At 45.3% G+C, this 21,136-nt stretch overlaps 2 protein-coding genes across 4 annotated transcripts; both read right to left on the bottom strand.

Annotated features, from left to right (window-relative positions):
* Positions 1–224: 224 nt before the first annotated feature.
* tmprss3a (transmembrane serine protease 3a) lies at positions 225–14,833 on the bottom strand. 2 transcript variants are annotated; one of them, XM_048978110.1, is made up of 13 exons: positions 14,661–14,833; positions 13,694–13,943; positions 12,993–13,112; positions 11,436–11,552; positions 10,922–11,045; positions 10,667–10,795; positions 9,746–9,786; positions 7,799–7,964; positions 7,436–7,605; positions 7,244–7,339; positions 6,847–6,989; positions 4,783–4,935; positions 225–421 (listed from the first exon to the last, which is right to left on the bottom strand). In XM_048978110.1, exons 1-13 carry the CDS (start codon positions 14,733–14,735, stop codon positions 377–379), a joined length of 1,629 nt encoding a protein of 542 aa, XP_048834067.1. In that variant the 5' UTR covers positions 14,736–14,833; the 3' UTR covers positions 225–376. The 2 variants fall into 2 exon arrangements, with proteins under 2 accessions (XP_048834067.1, XP_048834066.1); XM_048978109.1 differs by having other exon boundaries at positions 13,694–13,946.
* A 2,929-nt stretch (positions 14,834–17,762) lies between these two features.
* Positions 17,763–21,136, bottom strand: fgf9 (fibroblast growth factor 9). 2 transcript variants are annotated; one of them, XM_048979916.1, is made up of 4 exons: positions 20,844–21,136; positions 19,497–19,622; positions 19,278–19,381; positions 17,763–18,990 (listed from the first exon to the last, which is right to left on the bottom strand). In XM_048979916.1, the coding sequence occupies exons 1-4, from the start codon at positions 21,043–21,045 to the stop codon at positions 18,808–18,810; spliced, it is 615 nt and encodes a 204-aa protein (XP_048835873.1). In that variant the 5' UTR covers positions 21,046–21,136; the 3' UTR covers positions 17,763–18,807. The 2 variants fall into 2 exon arrangements, with proteins under 2 accessions (XP_048835873.1, XP_048835874.1); XM_048979917.1 differs by lacking the exon at positions 19,497–19,622.

Raw genomic sequence — 21,136 nt, forward strand, 5'->3', positions numbered from 1 at the left:
AGTAGGTAATGGAAAAAATACATAGCAGACCTACACTGTTACTTATATTCACTTCATTAACAGCTAAAAATATATAAATGATATCATTAAAATGTAAGATATTGACAGTACATTTCATGACTGACATATTGTCATTTAAAGTTAAACAGACACGGTGGAACATAAGCAGTACTACATCTTTTAATAAAGTAATGTTCAAAGAATACATTTTAAATAAAAATTTATTCCACTGGTTAGCTAATAAATAATCAGGAAGTAAAAAACAGCATCACATCAGTCTTTTTAGTTACATGACAAAAGTACCAGGACTAATGGAGAAGTACAGAATGAGTTTATAGACATAACCATAGAAAAATGTGCCTGTGAGACCATCTCTTCAGTGGTCAGTACTGACTATTGCAGGATTCAAAGCCTCTTCTCTCTAAAAGAAAGAAATCAGGCTAATTAGACTGTAGCTAAATTCTCACCAAACCCCATTTATTAATTACTGGCATCCATAAACATACTTTACCCTCTACTGGTTATATAAATAGGTTTCTGTCGAACAATGTCAGAAAATATAACGGTAACTATGGTAATATTAATAAATATTTCACTTTAACTTTCACATAGCCCCTGTCCCAAAAGTTAAGGTATTGAGATTCGAATAACTCTGAGAAAACTAGAGAACAGAGAAAAAATAATTTGTAATCATCATGATACAAGGAGGACAGACAGTAACATTTTCAACATTAAATACAGCAAAGACAAACATGAGATTTCACTGTCAAGGAGTAAGGGTGGTGTCATGCCCAGCTCGTACGTTCCTCGTGTGTGCCACGCCCCCTGATTACCCACGTGTACTTCCCTGATCGTCTCCATCTGTGTCTGCTTATTTTGATTGGTCCTGTCCTATTTAAGTCCTGGTCTTGCTTGTCTCCCCTGTCCGTCATTGTGGTTTGTGGTTAGGTGTAGTTCGATGTTCCCCGCACCCTGTTAGTACAATAAACCCGTAGTTTGCCCCGATCCTTGCCTGTGTGCCTCCTCCCTGAACGCCTACCCACACGATCGCAGCAAGGTTCCGCCCTTGTCGTGACAGAATGACAGACCCAAAGAAGAAAAAGAGGAGACAGAGGAGGAAGAATGTCCCAGAGGAGCCGATCTGTCTGGGCACCTGCTCGCTCTCCAGCCCTTGGCTCCCTCTGGAGGGCGAGTAGGAGGAGCTCGTCCTGGGCTCAGACCAGGGACCACTCCGACTGGGAGCCTGCTCCCTGGCCAGGCTCTGGGCTCCTTACTATGATGAGGAAGAGGAGCTCTTCTTGGTCCCGGACCTGGAGCCGATCCCCCCCGACCAACTACCGCCCCTCGAGCGGTACTCGTTTCGGCCGGAACAACTGGACAATTGGGGTGGATTTAGAGCGGCGAGAGACGCAATCCCGCGTGTGCCCCGCTTCCCAAAGAGGGCCGCATCCGTCTCCCCCTCACAGGACGAACCCGTCCTGCCTCCAGCGGCAGCCACCTCTGAGGTGCTCCCCTCACCTCTGCCAGAAGAGAGGGCTCATCTGATTAACCAGTTCTTCGCCCTCCAAGAACTGTACTGGAGGGAGGTAGGGGATTCGACAACTCCAGAGAACCCTGAGGTGGAACAGCTCATCGTGCGGCTCGGGCGGGGCTTCGAGGCATTCACTCCCACATCGGAGCGAGCGCACCTGGAGAGCCTCGCAGCGGACCTTCAAAGGCTCATCCCGCTTCGGAAAAGTTCGGCTCCAGAACCGGAGCAGCCGCCTCTGCCGGCGGACCCCGCGACGGTGCAGCCGCCTCTGCCTGCGGACCCCGCTCCCGTGCAGCCACCTGCGCAGCCTGCGCAGCCAGCGCAGCCACCTCCTCTGCATCCGCCTGCAGCTCCCGGGCAGGCGCCCCCTCCACTGCCTGCCCTTGTGACTTTACCCCCTGTGACTCCTCTGCCCTCGCCCCGGCGAGCCCGACCCCGGCCGCGGGTCTTTATGTCTGTGTCCCATAAGGGGAGAGGACACAGACGCCGGGCTAGGGTCCCTCCCGCCCTGCCCCCTGGCTCGCCCTCCCTCGCCTGCGCTAGGGCTTGGTCGGCGCCTGCGGGTCCTGGCCCTCCGGGTCGGCTGTCGCCTGCGGGTCCCCCTCCGTGGCCTTGTTGCCCTGCCTCGCTTCCTCCGCCGGCTCCTCGGCAGTCGCCTGCGGGCTCCCCAGAGGCGGCTCCTCAGTCGCCTGCGGGTCCTCCCGCTCCTGCACATCGGAAGACGTCGCCGCCTGCTGCGGCTCCCCCCCTCTCCTTGCCCTCGCCAGGGTCCCCTCCAGCTCCCTCGTCCCCTTCCCTGGTGCTCCCTCCTGCTCCCTCCTCGGCCCCTCCGAGGTCCCCTCCTGCTTCGGCCTCCCAGCAGCCTGTGGCCCCTCCGGCTGCCTCCCGTCGCCCGCTGGGGTTCCCTCGGGCTCCCCTTTATTCCCCCTCCTTCTCTCCCTGCTCTCCTGCCCTAGTCTCTCCTCCCGTCTTTGTCCATCCTGTCTCCGTTCCTCGTCCCTATGTTCCTCCCGTCCCGGCTCCTCATCCTCCTGTATTCCCTCCGTTCACTCCTGGCCCTTGTGTCCCGCCTGTTCCCTCTGTGTCCCCTTTCCTTCTCTGTCTGTCCTGCCCTCTGTCGGGTCCTGTCTTTCTTTCTGTCTCTCGCTGTGTTTTGTATCTCGGTCCTGTTTCCCGTGTCCTGTTAATTATTATGTTCTTCTTTTCCAGGTCCCGTTACCCTCGTCCCGTCCGTCGCCCCTTCCTTGACGCGCCCGGTGAAGCGCGCCTTTGGGCGGGGGGGGGGTTCTGTCATGCCCGGCTCGTACATTCCTCGTGTGTGCCACGCCCCCTGATTACCCACGTGTACTTCCCTGATCGTCTCCATCTGTGTCTGCTTATTTTGATTGGTCCTGTCCTATTTAAGTCCTGGTCTTGCTTGTCTCCCCTGTCCGTCATTGTGGTTTGTGGTTAGGTGTAGTTCGATGTTCCCTGCTCCCTGTTGGTACAATAAACCCGTAGTTTGCCCCGATCCTTGCCTGTGTGCCTCGTCCCTGAACGCCTACCCGCACGATCGCAGCAAGGTTCCGCCCTTGTCGTGACAGGGTGGTATGTACACTAGTGATGTGTCGGTCGCGAACGAAACAGCTCTCGGAGCCGGCTCTTTGAAGTGAACGATCGAAGCCGGCTCCTACCTGTGAGCCGGAGTCAGAGCCACTTTTTTTCCATCCTCACGGATTGGTCAACTACACGATGCGTGTCTGCACTGAGCAGGAGGGGGAAGGGCGGTGCTACGGGGTGCGTTCGAGTTGGGCTTTAAGTCTTAAGACAGCTTGCTCTCGTGAGGTTTTTGTACCATGTGACATGGTCACGGGTGGTGACGTTTTGCAGCGCTGGCTGAAGTTGGACAGAAAAAAATCTAACCGTGATGCATTGCGTTGGGACCAGAATTCACTGCTTTAAGCCAGCGCTGCAAATGGCTGTGTGAAGTTGAATGCACCCATAGACAAATACAGCAATCGCACGCACAGACAGAGAAACAGCAGGGAAGGAGGTGTGCGACAAAAACAGAGTAAAATTTGGATACATTTCAATTACATTAATAATACACAAAGGCAGAGTGTAGAGCTTGCAAGGTTAAAATCTCATATCGAGCAGGCTCTACAAATAACCTGCATTGGCACATGAGAACTGTACATCCATCAGTGCAGTGGGAAGAAAAAAGACAAGCAAGTGAACCTGCTACTAATGAAAGTGACAGTCTGTCTACTTCAACTGTTGAAAGTGCCAGTTTGTCAACGTCTACACAGTCATCCAGTACTGCACCACAACCACCTATAACCTAGAGCTCTATGAGACAGTTTGTGCAAAAAGCTATGACTCCAGTAAAACAGAAAACAATTGATGAGAAATTGGCTAAAATTATTGCATGCGATTTCCAACCATAGTAATTCATTTCACTAATAATTTTACATTATTTCTGGTAATAAATTAATTTAAGCACCAAAAAAATCTGAAGAGCCACTTGGGAGCTGAAAGAGCCGGCTCTCTTAAAAGAGCCGGAATTCCCATCACTTATGTACACAGGTACACAGATTGTCAATAATTACAGATTCCACTAGGGGTCAGTAATGTTCTAGAATTTGGAAACGCTCAGTAGCAGCCAGTACAGGGGCAGCTATTTAGACACTGATGATCAGGAGTACATTTCCCAAAAGCATACTAACTAGTTAACCACGATAGCAACTTACATAGTTGCAATCATGTAACTGAATGGGTCCAACCATGCAAGTTGCTAATGGCAGCTTTTGGGAAATGCACCCCAGCAAGTCAGTTACCAGGGAATACTACTGGCCTGCCAGGCTGGGCTCAACCAGTTGGGCAGTGGACTGGGTTGTCAGTGTGGAGTGCTGGATCATTCAGTGACATTTTGAGTTTTATGGACAATGAAATGACAGACACCTGTCCAAGTTTTACAGAACGTTGTAATTTGTCTCCAATAATTACGTACAACTAAAAACTTAACTGACATCTTTAAAAAAACCCAGGTGGCACTATGCCATTTTTACGTATATCATTCTTCAGTTGTCTGCAGGACATGCAGGAAAAAAATGCTTATATATGTAGATTATTTCAAGGTGTTTACTTTTATATTAACAACTGGTTAATAAGCATGTGTCACAAACATGTGTTGAGATACCTGCTGAAAAATTCTCAGCATCACCCCAATGATTACAATCAGCACCACCAATGTAATCCTACCCCCTTTTTACCTCCATCTGCTCATGGATCCAGGTCAGGGCCTGGCTGATGCGGGTGTACACTCCAGGCTTGTTTCGCTCCGCGCAGCCTTGACCCCAGCTTGTGACCCCCACCAGTTTCCACACCGACGAGTCCTCACAGGCCAGGGGGCCTCCGCTGTCCCCCTGGCAGGGGTGGCACACAAGGCATGAAGCTGACTGGCTTTATGTAAAAGTCACAAAATAACATGCAGAAATGATGCTCATTTATGACACTAGGTGTGTAGAAATACATTCAAATAGAACAGGCAGCTGGGTTTTTAAATGACGCACTTCCAAGACATTCCTTTTGTTCAATATTCCATTTATTGAATCAGTACCATACGGTACAACATAAAAAAGGTGAGATTTCTAGTTCCCTCAAATTACCACTCAGATATGTCAGCAACTTTACTGAGGTCAAAGAGGCTCCGATGACCTACTGCAAGGAATACTTCCTGTTCCCCTCTGCCTATGAGCCTCCGTAACACTATTCCGGTATTTTGAAATCATGGCAATAAAATTTGCCAAGTTTGGGGGGGGGGCTGTATTTCAGAATACCGCGGTATGCCATAATACCGCCCAAGCCTAGACTAACAATTTTTAACAAGTTTTTTTTTTTTTTTTTTTTTTTAATGAACCCAGTTCTTGCAGAGCATGTGAGCGGAGCATGCACGGGACTGAGGAGCGGAGTAGGCAGAATTTGGTCAGAGCGCAGAGCGGTTTTTTGATTAACGCAGGAGCGGTCTCTCTGTCTCGCTCCAATTTCACTCCGATCCCGCACACACTATGACTCTGAGGCAGGCCAGAGTCTACCCAGAATTCATCTGCACAATTATCAATTATCAATTGGCCGAGATGGAATTCGCAAAGTATTTCACATAGGAAACTGAAAGACCATACAAGTGTACTATTCTTTTCAAACGTATAGATGACAATAATGTAGAGCAAGAACAACAATGTGGTGAAACTGTCAGTGAAATTTTATTTTAGAGAGACAGAAAAAATTGAGGAATTTAAAACGTGGATGCTTAGTCTGTATATTCTTTAGGCTATTAAGCCCACTGATTCCTTTATTTTTAAGCCTATTTTTGTGTGGGATGCCATTGCCAAACCTGTCCGTTGTTGCCTATATGTTGATTACAAATAAATATTTTCTGTTCTGAGTGACAATGTTGCCGTTGCTCATATTTCTTTATGATATACGGCTTCGGTTTAAGGTGACGGTTGTTAGGTATGCAGATTATTTGTCACTCTTTTAAATTGGAGCGAGCGTGGAGCAATTTGACTGGAGCGAGGACCGGTATTGCATAGAGCGGTGTTAAGGGGAGCGGTTTATCGCGAATTAGAGCAGAGGAGCAGGCGGAGCCAACAGCCTCGTGAGCAAGGAGCGGAAATTCTCACTGCTCCACTCCACTCACATGCTCTGATTTCTTGACACTGATTGTATTTCTCTTTGTTGCAATACATTTGCCCTCTCCTGGTTTGGTGGAGAACCACTGCTGTATGCATGCATACACCGACCACGGCCAAATGTAGTACGAACACAAGCTGCTGTGCACACAACTATCCGCAGTCTGAAAGCTCATGCAGAAAATACGTATGATCAACACTTTATTCCTGAACAGAACATTAAGGCCTCCAATAATTTGACTAGGCATTTGACTGGGTAAGATTGTAAGTCATGTTAGAGGGGCTGAATAAACTTAATGTAACACAGACAGAAACAGTCCACCTCTATGATATAAACCAGTGCATACAGTAAGGTAGAAGTTCTGCCTCTATGATATAGACCAATGTATACAGTAAGGTAGAGGTCCCACCTCTATGATATAGACCGGTGTATACAGTAAAGTAGAAGTCCTGCCTCTATGATATAGACCAACATATATAGTAAGGTAGAGGTCCCACCTCTACAATATAGACCGGCGTATAAAGTAAGGTAGAGGTCCCGCCTCTATTGCACATACACGATTTCCTCCGCAAAAAGTCCTTTCTAACTGACCTGAGTCCCTACTTTAAGCACAGGCCCTGCAGTCCTACTCCCCCCTTCTTCACCTGGCAGGAGTCGATGCCCCCCTCCAGGTAGCCAGCGCAGATCATCCAGGGAGAGATGAAACCCTGGTAGACACCAGGCTGGCTGCACGCTTTGTTGGAAAGCAATGGCACACTTGCAGAGTGCAGTGAGATGCTAGCCTCACCTGAACAACAGAGTGCGCATTGGTTAAGGTGCTGATCAGTGAACGAATTGAACATAGCATGGGGGTCAAGGAACTGATCAAAGTCTTACAATATTAAACATTTTATGTTAAATCCAAAGCAAATGCATCTCACAGAAGGATTATACACAAATGTTTCAGAGAACACCAAACACTTGACCTCTGCAGTCTCTACTGATGTCATCAGTCATCACCCAACCTGTCCTACACCATAAACAGCCCCATATATCACTCACCCCCATCCTCTGTGGCCCCCCAGCCTGAGATCCAGCACATCTTGCCATCCTCAAACTCCTCCCCAAAGTTAGGCAGGCAGATTGGCTCAACCACTCCTGAAGCATAAACTTTGCATCAGAGCCTGAACTTCATGGTAGCAAGACAAATCCTGAGAGAAACCAACAAAATGAAAACATATGCAGGCAGGTTACCATTGAAGATGAGTGGCTTGACCAGTTTCAAGAGGGCGATGTCATAATCCAGGCCCTTGGGCCGGTAGCGGCCGTGGTAGAAAATCTTCTCCACTGAGAGGTACTGTGCCCCGTTCACAGGCTGCTCCATCATCCCGACCACCACAGCCCACAGTGTCGGGTATGCAAATCTATAAAGGGAAAGGCCTGCCTTAGAGCACCGCCCACCCATCAGGGAACACGGAACTGGCATAGGAGCTGGACATCAGCAAGCGATGCATCCGTCTCACTGCACTCAAAACACATGAAGCATTCTGTTCCTCAGAGATTGAGCCCAGGCCTGTCGTGAATCTGTTACTTTCATTGCACACAAAGAGAACTCACCCATAGACGCAGTGTGCGGCTGTGAGGACCCACCGTGGGGCCACAATGGAACCTCCACACAGATGCTCCCTCTGGAAGTGCAGGCTCACCTGCCAGGGGAACTGGCCTTCAGCAGACAGGTTTCCACCCACAATGCGCGAACTGTAGCTAGGCCGGTAGCCGCAATCTGCATGAAGCATGTACACACAAGAACATGACAGACTCGGGACAGGCGCATGGCAAACACATGATAGACACGTGACAAACATGACACACACGGGACAGACACATGACAAACACACGATAGATGCGTGAGAAACATGACAGACACAGGACAGATTCATGGCAAACACATGATAGACGCGTGGCAAACATGACACTCATGGGACAGACACATGGCAAACACATGATAAACATGTGACAAACATGACAGACACAGGACAGATGCATGGCAAACACATGATAGACGCGTGACAAACATGACACTCATGGGACAAACACATGGCAAACACATGATAGACGCGTGACAAACATGACACTCATGGGACAGACACATGACAAACACATGATAAATGCGTGAGAAACATGACAGACACAGGACAGACACATGGCAAACACATGATAGACGCCTGACAAACATGACAGACACAGGACAGATGCATGGCAAACACATGATAGACGCGTGGCAAACATGACAGACACAGGACAGATGTATGGCAAACACATGATAGACGCGTGACAGACATGACAGACACAGGACAGACACATGGCAAACACATGATAGACGCGTGGCAAACATGACAGACACAGGACAGATGTATGGCAAACACATGATAGACGCGTGACAGACATGACAGACACAGGACAGACACATGGCAAACACATGATAGATGTGTGACAAACATGACAGACACAGGACAGATGCATGGCAAACACATGATAGACGCGTGACAAACATGACACTCATGGGACAGACACATGGCAAACACATGATAGCCGTGTGACAAACATGACAGACACAGGACAGATGCATGGCAAACACATGATAGACGCATGGCAAACATGACAGACACAGGACAGATGCATGGCAAACACATGATAGATGTGTGACAAACATGACAGACACAGGACAGATGCATGGCAAACACATGATAGACGCGTGACAAACATGACACTCATGGGACAAACACATGGCAAACACATGATAGACGCGTGACAGACATGACAGACACAGGACAGACACATGGCAAACACATGATAGATGCGTGACAAACATGACAGACAGGACAGATGCATGGCAAACACATGATAGCCGCGTGACAAACATGACAGACACGGGACAGACAAATGGCAAACAAATGATAGACGCGTGACAGACATGACAGACACAGGACAGATGCATGACAAACACATGATAGCCGCGTGACAAACATGACACTCATGGGACAGACACATGACAAACACACGATAGATGCGTGAGAAACATGACACTCCTGGGACAGACACATGACAAACACACAATAGATGCGTGAGAAACATGACAGACACGGGATAGACACATAGCAAGCACATTATAGACGTGTGACAAACATGACAGACATGGGACAGACGCATGGCAGACACATGGAACATCACATAGCCATGGAACATCAGCTCAATATTTATATTCAAGGAGACTTTCTAATACCTCTCACTTTACTCTGATCCATAACGACAAACTACAAAGACATTTTAATGTATAGTAAAATGTTTCTGAATGTTTGTGTAGATAGATCTCTAAAAAATATGCATTTTTTGTGGAGGCATCATCACAATATCATTCCAGGATTTGTCATCTTTTTGGCAACATTTAATCATTCTTAGATTAGTAAGAAGCGGACAGACAAACACACACATGTGATGGTCTCTGCCACATTCACTCATAAAGATTCTCCATTAAGAACAAAGACACAACCAAAAAATACATACCCAAACATTTGAGTGCGGTCACTGAACTGCAGTGAGTCTTACTGTGGTAAGATAACAAGAAATTCAATCACGTGAATGGATTTCTAATGCTCCTGTTCCTTATATTGATACTAATCATCATATACTCACAATGTCGGTATAACCACATTGCAAGTACTCTTATGGCACTAGGCAGCCAACTGTGGGAATCTCTGCTGGGCCCAAACTATTAGCAGTATGATATTATTCGCAGCTTATTATACAGAGAAAGATTAAAAGTCTCATAGGTGAACATGACTGGATCAGGCCAATTTCACACTGCCAGCTGAAATGATCTTACTGCATGTCTAGTAAGACCTGGAGTAAGGAGGAGTGGAAGGACACGCAATCACCAGCCTTATGCACTCTGGGACAGTTCTGTTGCTGCTGCAAACTAAGCTTAAGATCACTGACGGTTGCACAATTCAGACTGTATTGAGCAGGGCCAGCCCTGGGTGTTCTATGCCCAAGCTGAGATTCTGTTTTGTTTACTCATTTATATTGAAAATAGCACAGGGTATCTGGCTGCTAAGTATCTAGCTTGTGTCTGTTTCATAAGAAAAGTATTTAAATATTACATCTTGTGTAACGGTAATGTCACAGAATGCAACCAGGGGTATTTCTAATAATTTTTCATTCGCTTTTTTGCACCCCTTAATCAAAGGGAACCCCCGGGGATCGGCTATGTTGCCTACAGGGATGGCCAGCCTTGCTATTGGGCAAAAAATACTACATGCTTTATCTGAAATGCTACAGTAAGATATGCAGTTGTATGAATGGCAAATTACTAAATCTGTTAAACAAATATCTATCACACTGGAATATGTCTGTGATGGATTGATCCCTCAGCTCACGATTGGCTGTTTGAGTTATGAGGACATATTACCTCAAGAGCAGCCCCACCTGATGCCAGTGGCATTGTGGATCTTGATGGCCTGCTGGGGACTCAACTGACTGGGGTTAATGGACACCAGATGGCTCTGGAGGTCCTCCTCAATGGAGAAAAGTGGGAGAGAATTGGACTCCACGTACCTGCAGCAGAGGTGGGAGAACAGATGTCGCTGAAAGCCGGTGAGGAGAGAAAGTGTTGTGATGTACACAGCCATACAGCTCCACAAAGCTGAATGCCTGCATCACCCAGCCCCTCGGACCCCATACCTAGGGTAGCCCAGCTGCCTGCAAGCGGAGAGGCCCAGAGTGGGGGTCCAGTCCTCAGAGCACACAGTCCTCCACACCCCCCCACTCAGCACTTGCAGCACAGAGCTCTTCCCGCTCAGACGAACTTGGAGTGAGAAGACAACCACAGACAGATACACAAACAGAGACATACAAACTTTGCAGTGAAAGTATAGTGACTGTACAAAGAAGGGGATTGTCTAATCAGCAAGTGAGCCTGTGCCCAGATCAGGTGCAGAAGAAGCCTGAGTTACACTTACAGCATACATTATGTTTATTTTTACACAGGGTGAGATGTAGCGCAGTCATTTAAGGATCCCATCTGCTCCAAGGGTGCTAGATGCTGACTGATCCTGCTCTCTGACCCCAAGCTTTCCACACTTACACACTGCCTTTTGCCTCGTGTCAGCTAAATAATGATAAATAGAATAGCCTCAATGTTCTGGCTGTGTTGCAGCAGCAGGCCAGCACAGGCAAGAGCGGAAGCTGTGCTCACCACAGAGAAGCTCATCCTCTCCATGCTCGCAGTCCACAGCACCATCACACTGTGCAGAGCTGCTGATGCACCTGGATGAGGAGCCACAGCGAAACTTCCCTGTGCAGCTGAGACCCACTGTGGAGAGGGCAGAGTCACACGTGATATGCCACATCAGAGAGCCCCACCAAATTGGCTACTACTGACAGGAATACTACTGCAGAGCCACCTACCAGACACCCACAATACATTACTGTTGAAAGAAACTGACATCTCATAGACTACTACGGACAATGAGTCACACATTCTACTATCACAAAGAATTCAAAAGCACTACAGAACCACTAAATATATACTATGCCAGTCACTAGAGCCGTGTCTCACATTACCTAGGAGCTTATCAGTTATACTAAACTATACTCTTACACATATATGCTACGCTGGGCAGTGTAGAGCCAATGGCTCATATTACTAAGTGGCTGATCAGTTATACTAACCTGGATAAGCATAGCCAGAACACTACAGTAATACTGAAGACTAGATATAAAAATTGTGATTATTTTAATTTGAACTGCAGCAACTAATTGACACCAGCTATGTAAAGTCTTTACTACAACTGTAATAAAAAAATACCGCTGTTTGTTTTTTTTTTAAATAAAACATTTGCACTTTTCTTTAAACCTTGTTTTGGCCCAACTAATCATCAATCATTAATCATCAATGATTAATCGATTATGAAAAAAACTTTTTTTTTTTGGAACCCTACTTTTAAAGAATTAATTCTTTCAAGTTTATTCAATGACAGGATTCATTCAGAACCCTTCCTTCCTTCATTCACTTCTGACATATACCACTTCAGACCAATATGACTCGCAGGGGGATGGTTACTTTTCTGTACAGTAAAATCCCGTTATAGTGGACTCGCTTATACCGTAATATCGTCTATAACGGACGAGTTCCGCTGGTCTCGGCCGTGCGCCTTTAAGAAAACGCTGAAAAAGCATCGGATATAGCGGACTCGCATATAACGGAATTTCGCTCATAACGGACAAACTATTTGCTCCCTAGGGCCGCTTTAAGCTGTAGTTTTGTTCGCTATAGCGGACATGCAGGCTCCGCCTACAAAGGCATGGCGTGCCAGTGATAGCCAGCGCAGATACCTAGTCGGGACTAAGTCACGCATGTGGATGCAGTTCGTTCGCGAACGAAACGAATGAGTCATTCAGTGAAAGAAAGTATAGCATGGATCATTTCGTTCACAAAAAGATCGAATCGTTCACGAACATATCAAAATCTACATACAACACCACTAAGCGTCCTGTAAACTTTTAGCCAAAATATATACGTTCATTTATTAGTCTGAGCCAGAACAGCTTTTACACATCGTTAAGAAATAAAATATGCAGTACATCAAAAACCTAAACGACGCATCGACAGTGTGGCCGATAATCATTGTCAGTCAACTCCTCAACGACCCTCCTATATATGTAACCGAAATTGGAAATATAAAATATTTATGTGTCTAGGCTCCAGGTTGGAATGAGGGGGTGATTACGAATTGATGGCGACCGCGCTCACCTCCCACCCCGATGCCGACGGCCAGGCAGAGCGCCAGCAGCAGACAGGCCCCGATGAGCAGCTCGACCCGGTGCGCCAGCAGGCGGCCCCGCAGCGTCTTCTCCTCTGCCTGCTCATTTTCTGTCGATAGACAGGGATGGATTCTACTGCAGTGAAAAACTTAAGCACACATGTTCTCCCTTCTTTATCATCCTCTACAAACAAAACTTTGAAGCTATATACTGGAAACCGTCTACTTTATCTTTTATACAGGCGGTGTACAGTAGCTATTTTTTCAATCGACATCTTCATTGACAAGATTTTAATATCTAATGACTTGTGTCCGATCTGTTAATGAGTACAATATATATATGCTCGTAAGGAACGTTTCACATATATGTTCTTAAAATACGAAAGTAATAGACCAAAAAGTGATTCCAGTGTCACTTTTAAGCCTATTTGATTCTCCTAATTCTTGGTTTATTTATGTGATAAATTGAGTCAATTTAAGTCATTTAAAAGTCATTCACACGGGTCACTTCAGCAGTATGGCTGGAAAACCTTGTATGTCAACTACAAGAACATGCTTAACGAAACTCGTGCTAAAATGCAGACCCAATTATATATGCTGTGTAACTGGTAAGCATCTCTCCTGCCTCCGTTGCTTCACCTGAGAGGTCATCAGGACTATGATGCCCCGCCTGACTGCCCCATCTCCGTACCATCTAAAAATGGCTGGACTTTTGTGATGGGCATGGCAGGACCAGTCGAGCTGGGGGTTTGCCCGAGGCTGTCTTCTGCTGGATTCTGGGCTTCTGTGGCAGCATCAGCATCTGCGGGAGGATCCGGGGCTGGTCCACTAAAGATGCCTTTGACAGCGGGCAGGGTCTCAACAGCAGGAAGGTCCTCATCGGTCAATGACAGCAGCTCAATCCGCGCACTGCCAGGCCGCACCGCCTGTGCCGCAGGATCCTGCTGAAGGGAGACGTGGGCATTTACGGCTATATGTTGTCTAGTGGTGTATGTGCACGATCTTGTGTCACGGTTCGGGAAGACAGAATCACGATATCCACCTCCCGCAACCCGCTGCCTCACGTGCAGCCTGCATGTTAAGTTCTCCATTACATTACTAATGTTACAAAACTCATTTTTCATTTCATAATTAACATTACAAATAACACACATAAATTATAAATGATTATTCTATCTAAAGATAGGGCAAGTTGTACATTTTGCAAATTTTACACATTACAGCTAATCTTCCAGATGCCTGTGTCAATTTTGTCCAATAATGACTGATTGAAGACGCTTGCCGTAAAAGCAAAGCTAGTTTTATTAGCTTAAGAAAGATCATAACCTTGAGATAGCAGAGTAGCCAGGCACATTCCAGTCAGCAATGTGGGAACATTTTGGTGATTTTTTTTAAATTAATTTTTGTTTACGTAGTGTTCTTCTATTTAGTGATTATCTAGAAACTATTTTTTTCTTATTCATTACACCCCCCCCCCCAAAAAAAAGCACCTTTGTGGGGCTGAATCTGACTACCTCCCCACAATGTTACATTTTGTTAGGAACATCATGGTAAAAAAACAGTGCTTTCAGGAAGGAAGCTGTAGCCCAGAGGACAGGAAGACAGTGAAGGATGAGGCGGTCCACAGCCTAACTGAAACAGCAGATAGGTGCACTCACCTTCTCCACGGTGCCACTGAGAGCAGGACCAACTGCTTCCTCATCTCCCCCAGGGGAATGCTGTGGCTCAGTCATGGATCAACACACAGGCCATCATCAGATGTTTTGAATTGGAGCCATGGGAGAGGAGTGGAAAGAGACCAAACTGAAGACAGTAAGTATGGACAGCAGAAGCGAGTGTGGGCAGTGGGCAGATACTCAGGGAAAGTCTGAGGGTCCTTTACTTCTCAGTGTCCTGGAGACTGACGCGGGGAGAGCACCAGAAGCACAAAGGGACACCTGAGTAGGTAAGGAGGGGAGGAGCTGAGCCACCCTGAGAAGGATTGGATGACAGAGACACCCCCCGCTATCCTAGATGGTGTTACAGTACCCCATAGCACCTATGGTTGAGGCCATTTTGTATAAATGCAGTCATATCACCATATCATACTGTCGTATGGGTCTACAGAGATCATATGTGAATGAGTTTTTATGTTGCGATATACTGAAGGTATAGTAGGTATATGGTACAATCACAATTGTAAATCTTATAGATTTATATTCATAGATCTCATAGATTATAACATGTCTGTTATAGATATATGCCAATAGTCAGTTACGTTTCTTGCATTGTAGATGTGCTGTGAACATGCCAAAAGCACACTATTCTGAGTGCCCTGCTAAGTTGAAGATTGACTGAGCACACTGGGTCAGGCTGACCTGTCTCTCCTTGCATTGTGTTCCTCTAACTGCGCCCATCATCTTTTATTTATTATGCTGACTGCCATCCTACAGGGTCCGTGTGTATGTTTTCACAAAGATAATAAGTCTTGAAAAACAGTTCACGTAAAGTTGGAGCCTATTTGATTAATCTGTATCTTTAACTGCATAGTAGCCGGTTGGGTGGACTAGTGCCATGACAACAAGCTCCTTGTGAACATCCCTAAAACAAAGGTTCTTATTGTGGACCTCAGGAAGTCACTGCAGAACTCACATTCCATTCACCATTGATGGGTCTCCAGTGGACACTGTTAGCAGCTTCAGGTTCCTTGGACTCCAGATGTCAGGGAAGCTGAGGTGGTTGGAGAAAAATGGATCCATCCTGACCGACGCCCATCAACGACTTGGCTTCCCGAGACGACTGAGTAAATGGGGTTTGAGTATGGCAATCCTTACTGCTTTCTGCCACGGCACCATCAGGAGTATTCTTGCCAGTTGTGTCATAGCATGGTGTGGTAGAGCCACAACTTACGACCGGAAGGCCATACAGAGGGTTGTGAAATCTGCTCAGCAGATCACAGGGACTGAACTACCCCTAGTGACTAGCTGTAGCATAACCGCTGCTGTAACGTGGTTCAGTCCATAATGCAGGACCCTAACTAGCCCAGCCACGAATTCTTCACCCCCCTCCCCGCACTCTGGTAGGAGGTTTCATAACACTGACTGTGCGATTCCAGAATAGCTTTTCTTTCCAGAGCTATTCACAACTGCATTCACTATGCCATTCACGTCAATGGCATCCAGTCTTTATCATTCCCTTTATCAGCATATTGTGTAGTTTTTACATTGTTCTGGACTATTTGTACTTTTGTGTACTGTCTGTATTGTTTTGCACTTTCCTTGTAATCGAGTGTGGCTGAATGAGCAAACATTCCAGTGAACCTGTTGCCCGTGCCAAAAATGGATCTCGAATCTGCCAAAGAAAATCAAGAAATCCTTAATGATTCTTGTTGGGGCCTTGGAGCAATGGCACTTTCCGCCCAGCAGATGTCAGAGTTAGAATATTTCCTCTACAAGTCAAGAGATGGTATGTTTTGTCTTTTTCACTCTATCGCTTTATTAATGTGATTTCATTGTATTAAAAACCCACACAAACACCATTTTTTTCAGAATTTTATACTACTTTGTTGTATAATGCATATCTCTGCAAAATATATCTATGTAATATGTGAAGTGACTGCAAGACTTGGTGATCAGATGGTAAATTCTAGTCTAATCATTTGAGTTACTTTTCTTATTTTACTTGCTAGCAGGTAATATCTCAGTTTTTCAATTCACATGAGGACACAGCAACTCTGGTGGAGACACAGACAAAATAATTCAGTTCACAATCACTTGTGATTATGCCATTTGGGGCCCTGGGGTTATACTCGATAATGCTGGTTTAGACTTTGTTCCCATATTATTATTTAGTGTTCAAAACTTAATGCTAATGATAAGCACTTTTGAGATAGGAAATTGAATTCCTGATGTGTAGACATAACAGAGATTGTAAGGAAAACAGTGGATGGGTGTGATTTCCAGTAAATTCTTTCTTTTCACATTTCAAATGTCTTCTGGTGCAAAAACAGTAGTGAAACTGACTGTGCTGTGACTCAGGTTCGTAATGGGCTGAACTGACAAGAAACGGCCAAAAGGCATTGCCGCTGAAAATGGAGTCAGTTAGATGAGTCACCAGCTGGCGGTGGAGAAATGCCGCTCTCCCTCTCTCTTCCTCTCCTATATAATCTCCTCCTCCTCCTCTGTTCGCGGTCACGACGACACGGATAAGAGCCAGGCTCTGACTCAGCAGCTCGGGCAAAAACAGTCTTTCTCACACATCATTTAGCGGCTTAGCAGATGCTTCCATGCAGAGCAGCAGACGTGTCTTTTAACCTTATTTTATGAAAGCTGTTCAGGTTAAGCACTTTCCTGCAACGTTTTGGCAATGACTCTACTTCTCTAAAGACACAACCTGAAGACAGCATGCTGCCTACAAGAATTTATAGCCATAACTGCCAGACTGGGTATCTTACGATGAGTCCACCTTTGGAACGCGTGATAAATTTGTGTATCATTCATTCATCAAGTAAAACACCCAGCCAAATAACTGGCTGATTTTTTGCGCTACCTTGGATGAAAACCTTGTCTAGACAAAGAGCATTCAGTAATATATGGATGGATGGGCACAGGTTTAGCAGTTTAAAAAGCAGTTTGCGTTGCTTGTCCACACCGAATATTCCTCATTGACTATGGATCAGTATTTTCAATAAGCTTGCAATGAGGAAAAAGATGCGGAAAATACTAAAATAAGTTAATTGTCCCTGGTAGTCAGGCACATGTGAAGGGAGAGAGGGATGCAAATGCCAGTTAAAGAGTTTTATTGAGTGATACAAAAAGTAGCTAAAGACAACTGAGGGAAACAAGGACACCGACACTACGGCCAGCAGCGACAGCACTAGCAACCACAAACACGACAGCACCTACACCGACAAATGCTAGACTCGCCAGGTAAGCCTGGCATTAATTCTAAATCAATTGAGGTATTTCACATATAAATATTCATTTCTTTACAAACGATTGTGTCAAAGTCTGCTTTGAAAGAAATCATTTATTCCCTTTAATTACAAAATTACCCCTCGAAAAACCGAACGCAGTCTCCCAGCCTCTCTGAATGAGGTCCAGAGTCTCTTCATTACTGGTTTTGCTTAAAATACACAGTCAATTGACTCTGTTTATTGAATGTATTTTCAAGGGGTTTTCATTGGATGACTCACAGTCTTAAGGGAATTTCTTTTGGAAATTCAAAGCCTGAACTTAAAGACAGTTTAATAAAGGCTCATGAAATAAGTAACATTATAGTGACCAGCGGTATCTGTTAAAATGCAGGCTTATGGTGACAAAGCACTCTCAGATGTTACTCTTTTTGGTGTCATGCTTACATTAGATTGCAGGTCTGCATCTTGCCGATGTCTCTGAGAGTAAGAAGCTGAAATGCTCATAGCAGAGCAGTCTTAGGAAAGCTCACATTAGTGCAGAAGGCACAGTGATTCACAATACATGTTCAGGTGTCATCATTTTCCCAAGTGGCTTGTTAAAAGCCAATGACTAAGCAATGCAATAAAATGTAATAAATACATATGATACATATGATGAAAAATAAATTAAATTTGACTATATAAATAAGATGTATACAGACATACTGACTCCCTGATACCTGGCATCATCTTACTGAGTTACAGGCTGACCCAGCTCCATTGAGCAGGGCTGACCACACCTCCTTTAGGTTATGCCCCGCCCCCCTCCATCTTTTAATCACATCTGGTTTTCAGCAATATGTCGTATTCCAGCGTTTCCATGGAGACTAGTCTTCAGCCACAGAGGCAGGCTGGATTTGATTCAGACAGAGTCATGTTTGGAGGCGGGGCAGGAAGTGGGCGCAGGGATTCTCTTTCTGCACAGTGTTGCCCCTCTTGGCCTGGCCATTGCGGGACAGGGCCAAGTAAAGGCCCGGGTGGGAGACTGAGGCGTAGGTGGTGTAATGGTCCTCTTCCATGTCCTCCTTGAACAGGCATTCAGCCATGAAGTGCTCCTGATTTCAAAGCAAAGGGACAAGGAAAATTCAACTCAACCTAAAATTACCTATTAGAAAGTGACTTATTCTTGACTTATTATTTGTTAACTCTATCATAGCTTATCGATAAACATTTACATGAAAATAGCAGCACATTAAATCAGGACCATGTGACTATTTTCATTATTACATCACAGGGCAGCCTCCTAAATACTCCCCATTTTAGTTTTTATGAAGAATATGTGGGTCTGTCTGGTAGAATAAATTGTGTACTTGAGCTTGGTAGCACATAGTCTAGCACTCACCGATCCCCAGGCAATCCCTGCACTGGACATACACAGGTAGAGGTTGCTTTTCAATCCTTTAATTCCCACCACACCCCAATGCATGGAGAACACCTTCAGCCAACCTTTGGGGTGGTGATGAAAAATGGACACATTCACACGCACAAGTATTCATTGAACTATATGTTCAGCGTAACACAAAACAAAGAAACATAGAAAACAGAAAAAAACAGAACCTACAGTACTCCGTGGGCTCATGCACACCCCCAGTGCTGCCATTGGGCAGGATTTGTAAGTGATAGCCAATGCCAACACGGCAGTATAGTAGTTGTTTTTGGGCCAAGCCTCTGAATGGGTGAGAGGTACCTGTGGGAGGGACATATTGAATGTGATGGAAAAAGAAAAAACTAGTATGCTAATGAACACAGTCCCCTCTAGAAGAGTTATTTCAGCCTATAAAGAGTACAGACATTTCCACACATATGTGCTCCCATTCAATGTGTACAGTTGTATTCATTGTAATTATATTTTACTCTGTGTCTCTGTGGATAGGGTCTCTTGGAGCGACTACAGTGCTATGCCTAACACTCAGTGCAATGTCCATCTTTGCAGAGGTAGAAATTTCAGGTCCAGAAAATGAAACTTTGTTACAACCAACTAGCTGAGTATATAGTCACAGACAGAGAGGACAAAATCTTGGTCTAGATTTTTACTTTCTAGATCTGAAGATTTCGCCTCTGCTTTCTTGAATCTTGAATAAACCATCGTATTTTGTGTAACTACTATATTTTTGTATGAGTACTGTATTGTACAGGAATTTGTCAATTTACTAAGTACAGGGATATTGTACATGTATATTTCTGTACGTAACATGTTACCAAATTTCATACCATATATTCTATGCATTAAAAGCTGTTGCTTGGTTTTGTTGAACTAATGAAACCAATACTTAACTATAAAAATTCCCTGGTTGTTCATGATTAAAATAAAGCACATAATCAACTCTCAGTAGCCAATCAGCTGCTGTCTAGAAAAGCAGAATCTCCTCCAGACCAGATGCTGGCTGAAATTTCCACAATCAGAAGTATCACTTCCTAGATACTCAGACTTTGATCTCTGTAAGTGTAGGTTTAGAAGAGAGCTTAAAGTTGGAATTTCTCTAGATATTTTATTAAATATTGAGTAAACATGGAAGCAGTGTAAAAATGTGAATGTACAAATTAACAATGAGAAATGTAATATTTCATTATCACTTAACATTTATTGAAATTTACCCATCAACTGACAGCTATTTACATTTACACAAACATTTTTAAAACAAACATAACTGAAGAATTAAAACGACATAACTGACCTAAAACCCTTGTGAAACCAGTGGATAAAAATTTCAATATAACGGTCTCCCCCAAGTACTCCTCAAAATACATGTCAAATCAATGCAGTCCACCATGTGATACACTGTCAACCCTGAGGTTTAACGGTGTTGACACAGACACTGTATTGATCTGTATACGATGGACGTATCCGCTTGACCTTGATGAGGTACGTTGTGAGCTCCACAACTGGCTGCCCATGTGCGTTTCTTACCTTCCTTTCTCAGCCTGCTGTCCCGGGTGGAGATTTGCCACTGGGTACGTAGCCAGGCCCCAAGGCCCCTTATAGAACCTTGGCCTGTGACCGCCTTTGCGTCCACACAGTGACGCCTCCCGCAGCCTGCCACCAGTGCCAGGAAAGGGAGCATCCTAAGAGGCGCTACGGCGGTCTGCAGAGCCCAAGTGGGGGTCTCCATTCTGCGACTCCAGCCGGACCTCTCGAACACACCGGGCGCTTCTTCATGCCGCAGCTCCTCCCACCATGTGTCTGAACATTTTGTCCTCAGA

The sequence above is a fragment of the Brienomyrus brachyistius genome, chromosome 16, assembly GCF_023856365.1.
Source record: "Brienomyrus brachyistius isolate T26 chromosome 16, BBRACH_0.4, whole genome shotgun sequence".
Taxonomy (NCBI): domain Eukaryota; kingdom Metazoa; phylum Chordata; class Actinopteri; order Osteoglossiformes; family Mormyridae; genus Brienomyrus; species Brienomyrus brachyistius.

What these genes read in the sequence shown, in the direction of transcription:
- fgf9 (XM_048979916.1), bottom strand. Translation starts at nt 21,045, where the DNA reads ATGGAGACCCCCACTTGGGCTCTGCAGACCGCCGTAGCGCCTCTTAGG. An exon ending in CAGCAGGCTGAGAAAGGAAG is followed by an intron (nt 19,623 to 20,843) that starts GTAAGAAACGCA and finishes TCCCTCCCACAG; the next exon opens with GTACCTCTCACCCATTCAGA. An exon ending in GCATGAGCCCACGGAGTACT is followed by an intron (nt 19,382 to 19,496) that starts GTAGGTTCTGTT and finishes ACCACCCCAAAG; the next exon opens with GTTGGCTGAAGGTGTTCTCC.
- tmprss3a (XM_048978109.1), bottom strand. Translation starts at nt 14,735, where the DNA reads ATGACTGAGCCACAGCATTCCCCTGGGGGAGATGAGGAAGCAGTTGGT. An exon ending in CACAATGCCACTGGCATCAG is followed by an intron (nt 9,787 to 10,666) that starts GTGGGGCTGCTC and finishes ATCTTACCACAG; the next exon opens with TAAGACTCACTGCAGTTCAG. An exon ending in GACCGCACTCAAATGTTTGG is followed by an intron (nt 7,965 to 9,745) that starts GTATGTATTTTT and finishes TGCTTCATGCAG; the next exon opens with ATTGCGGCTACCGGCCTAGC.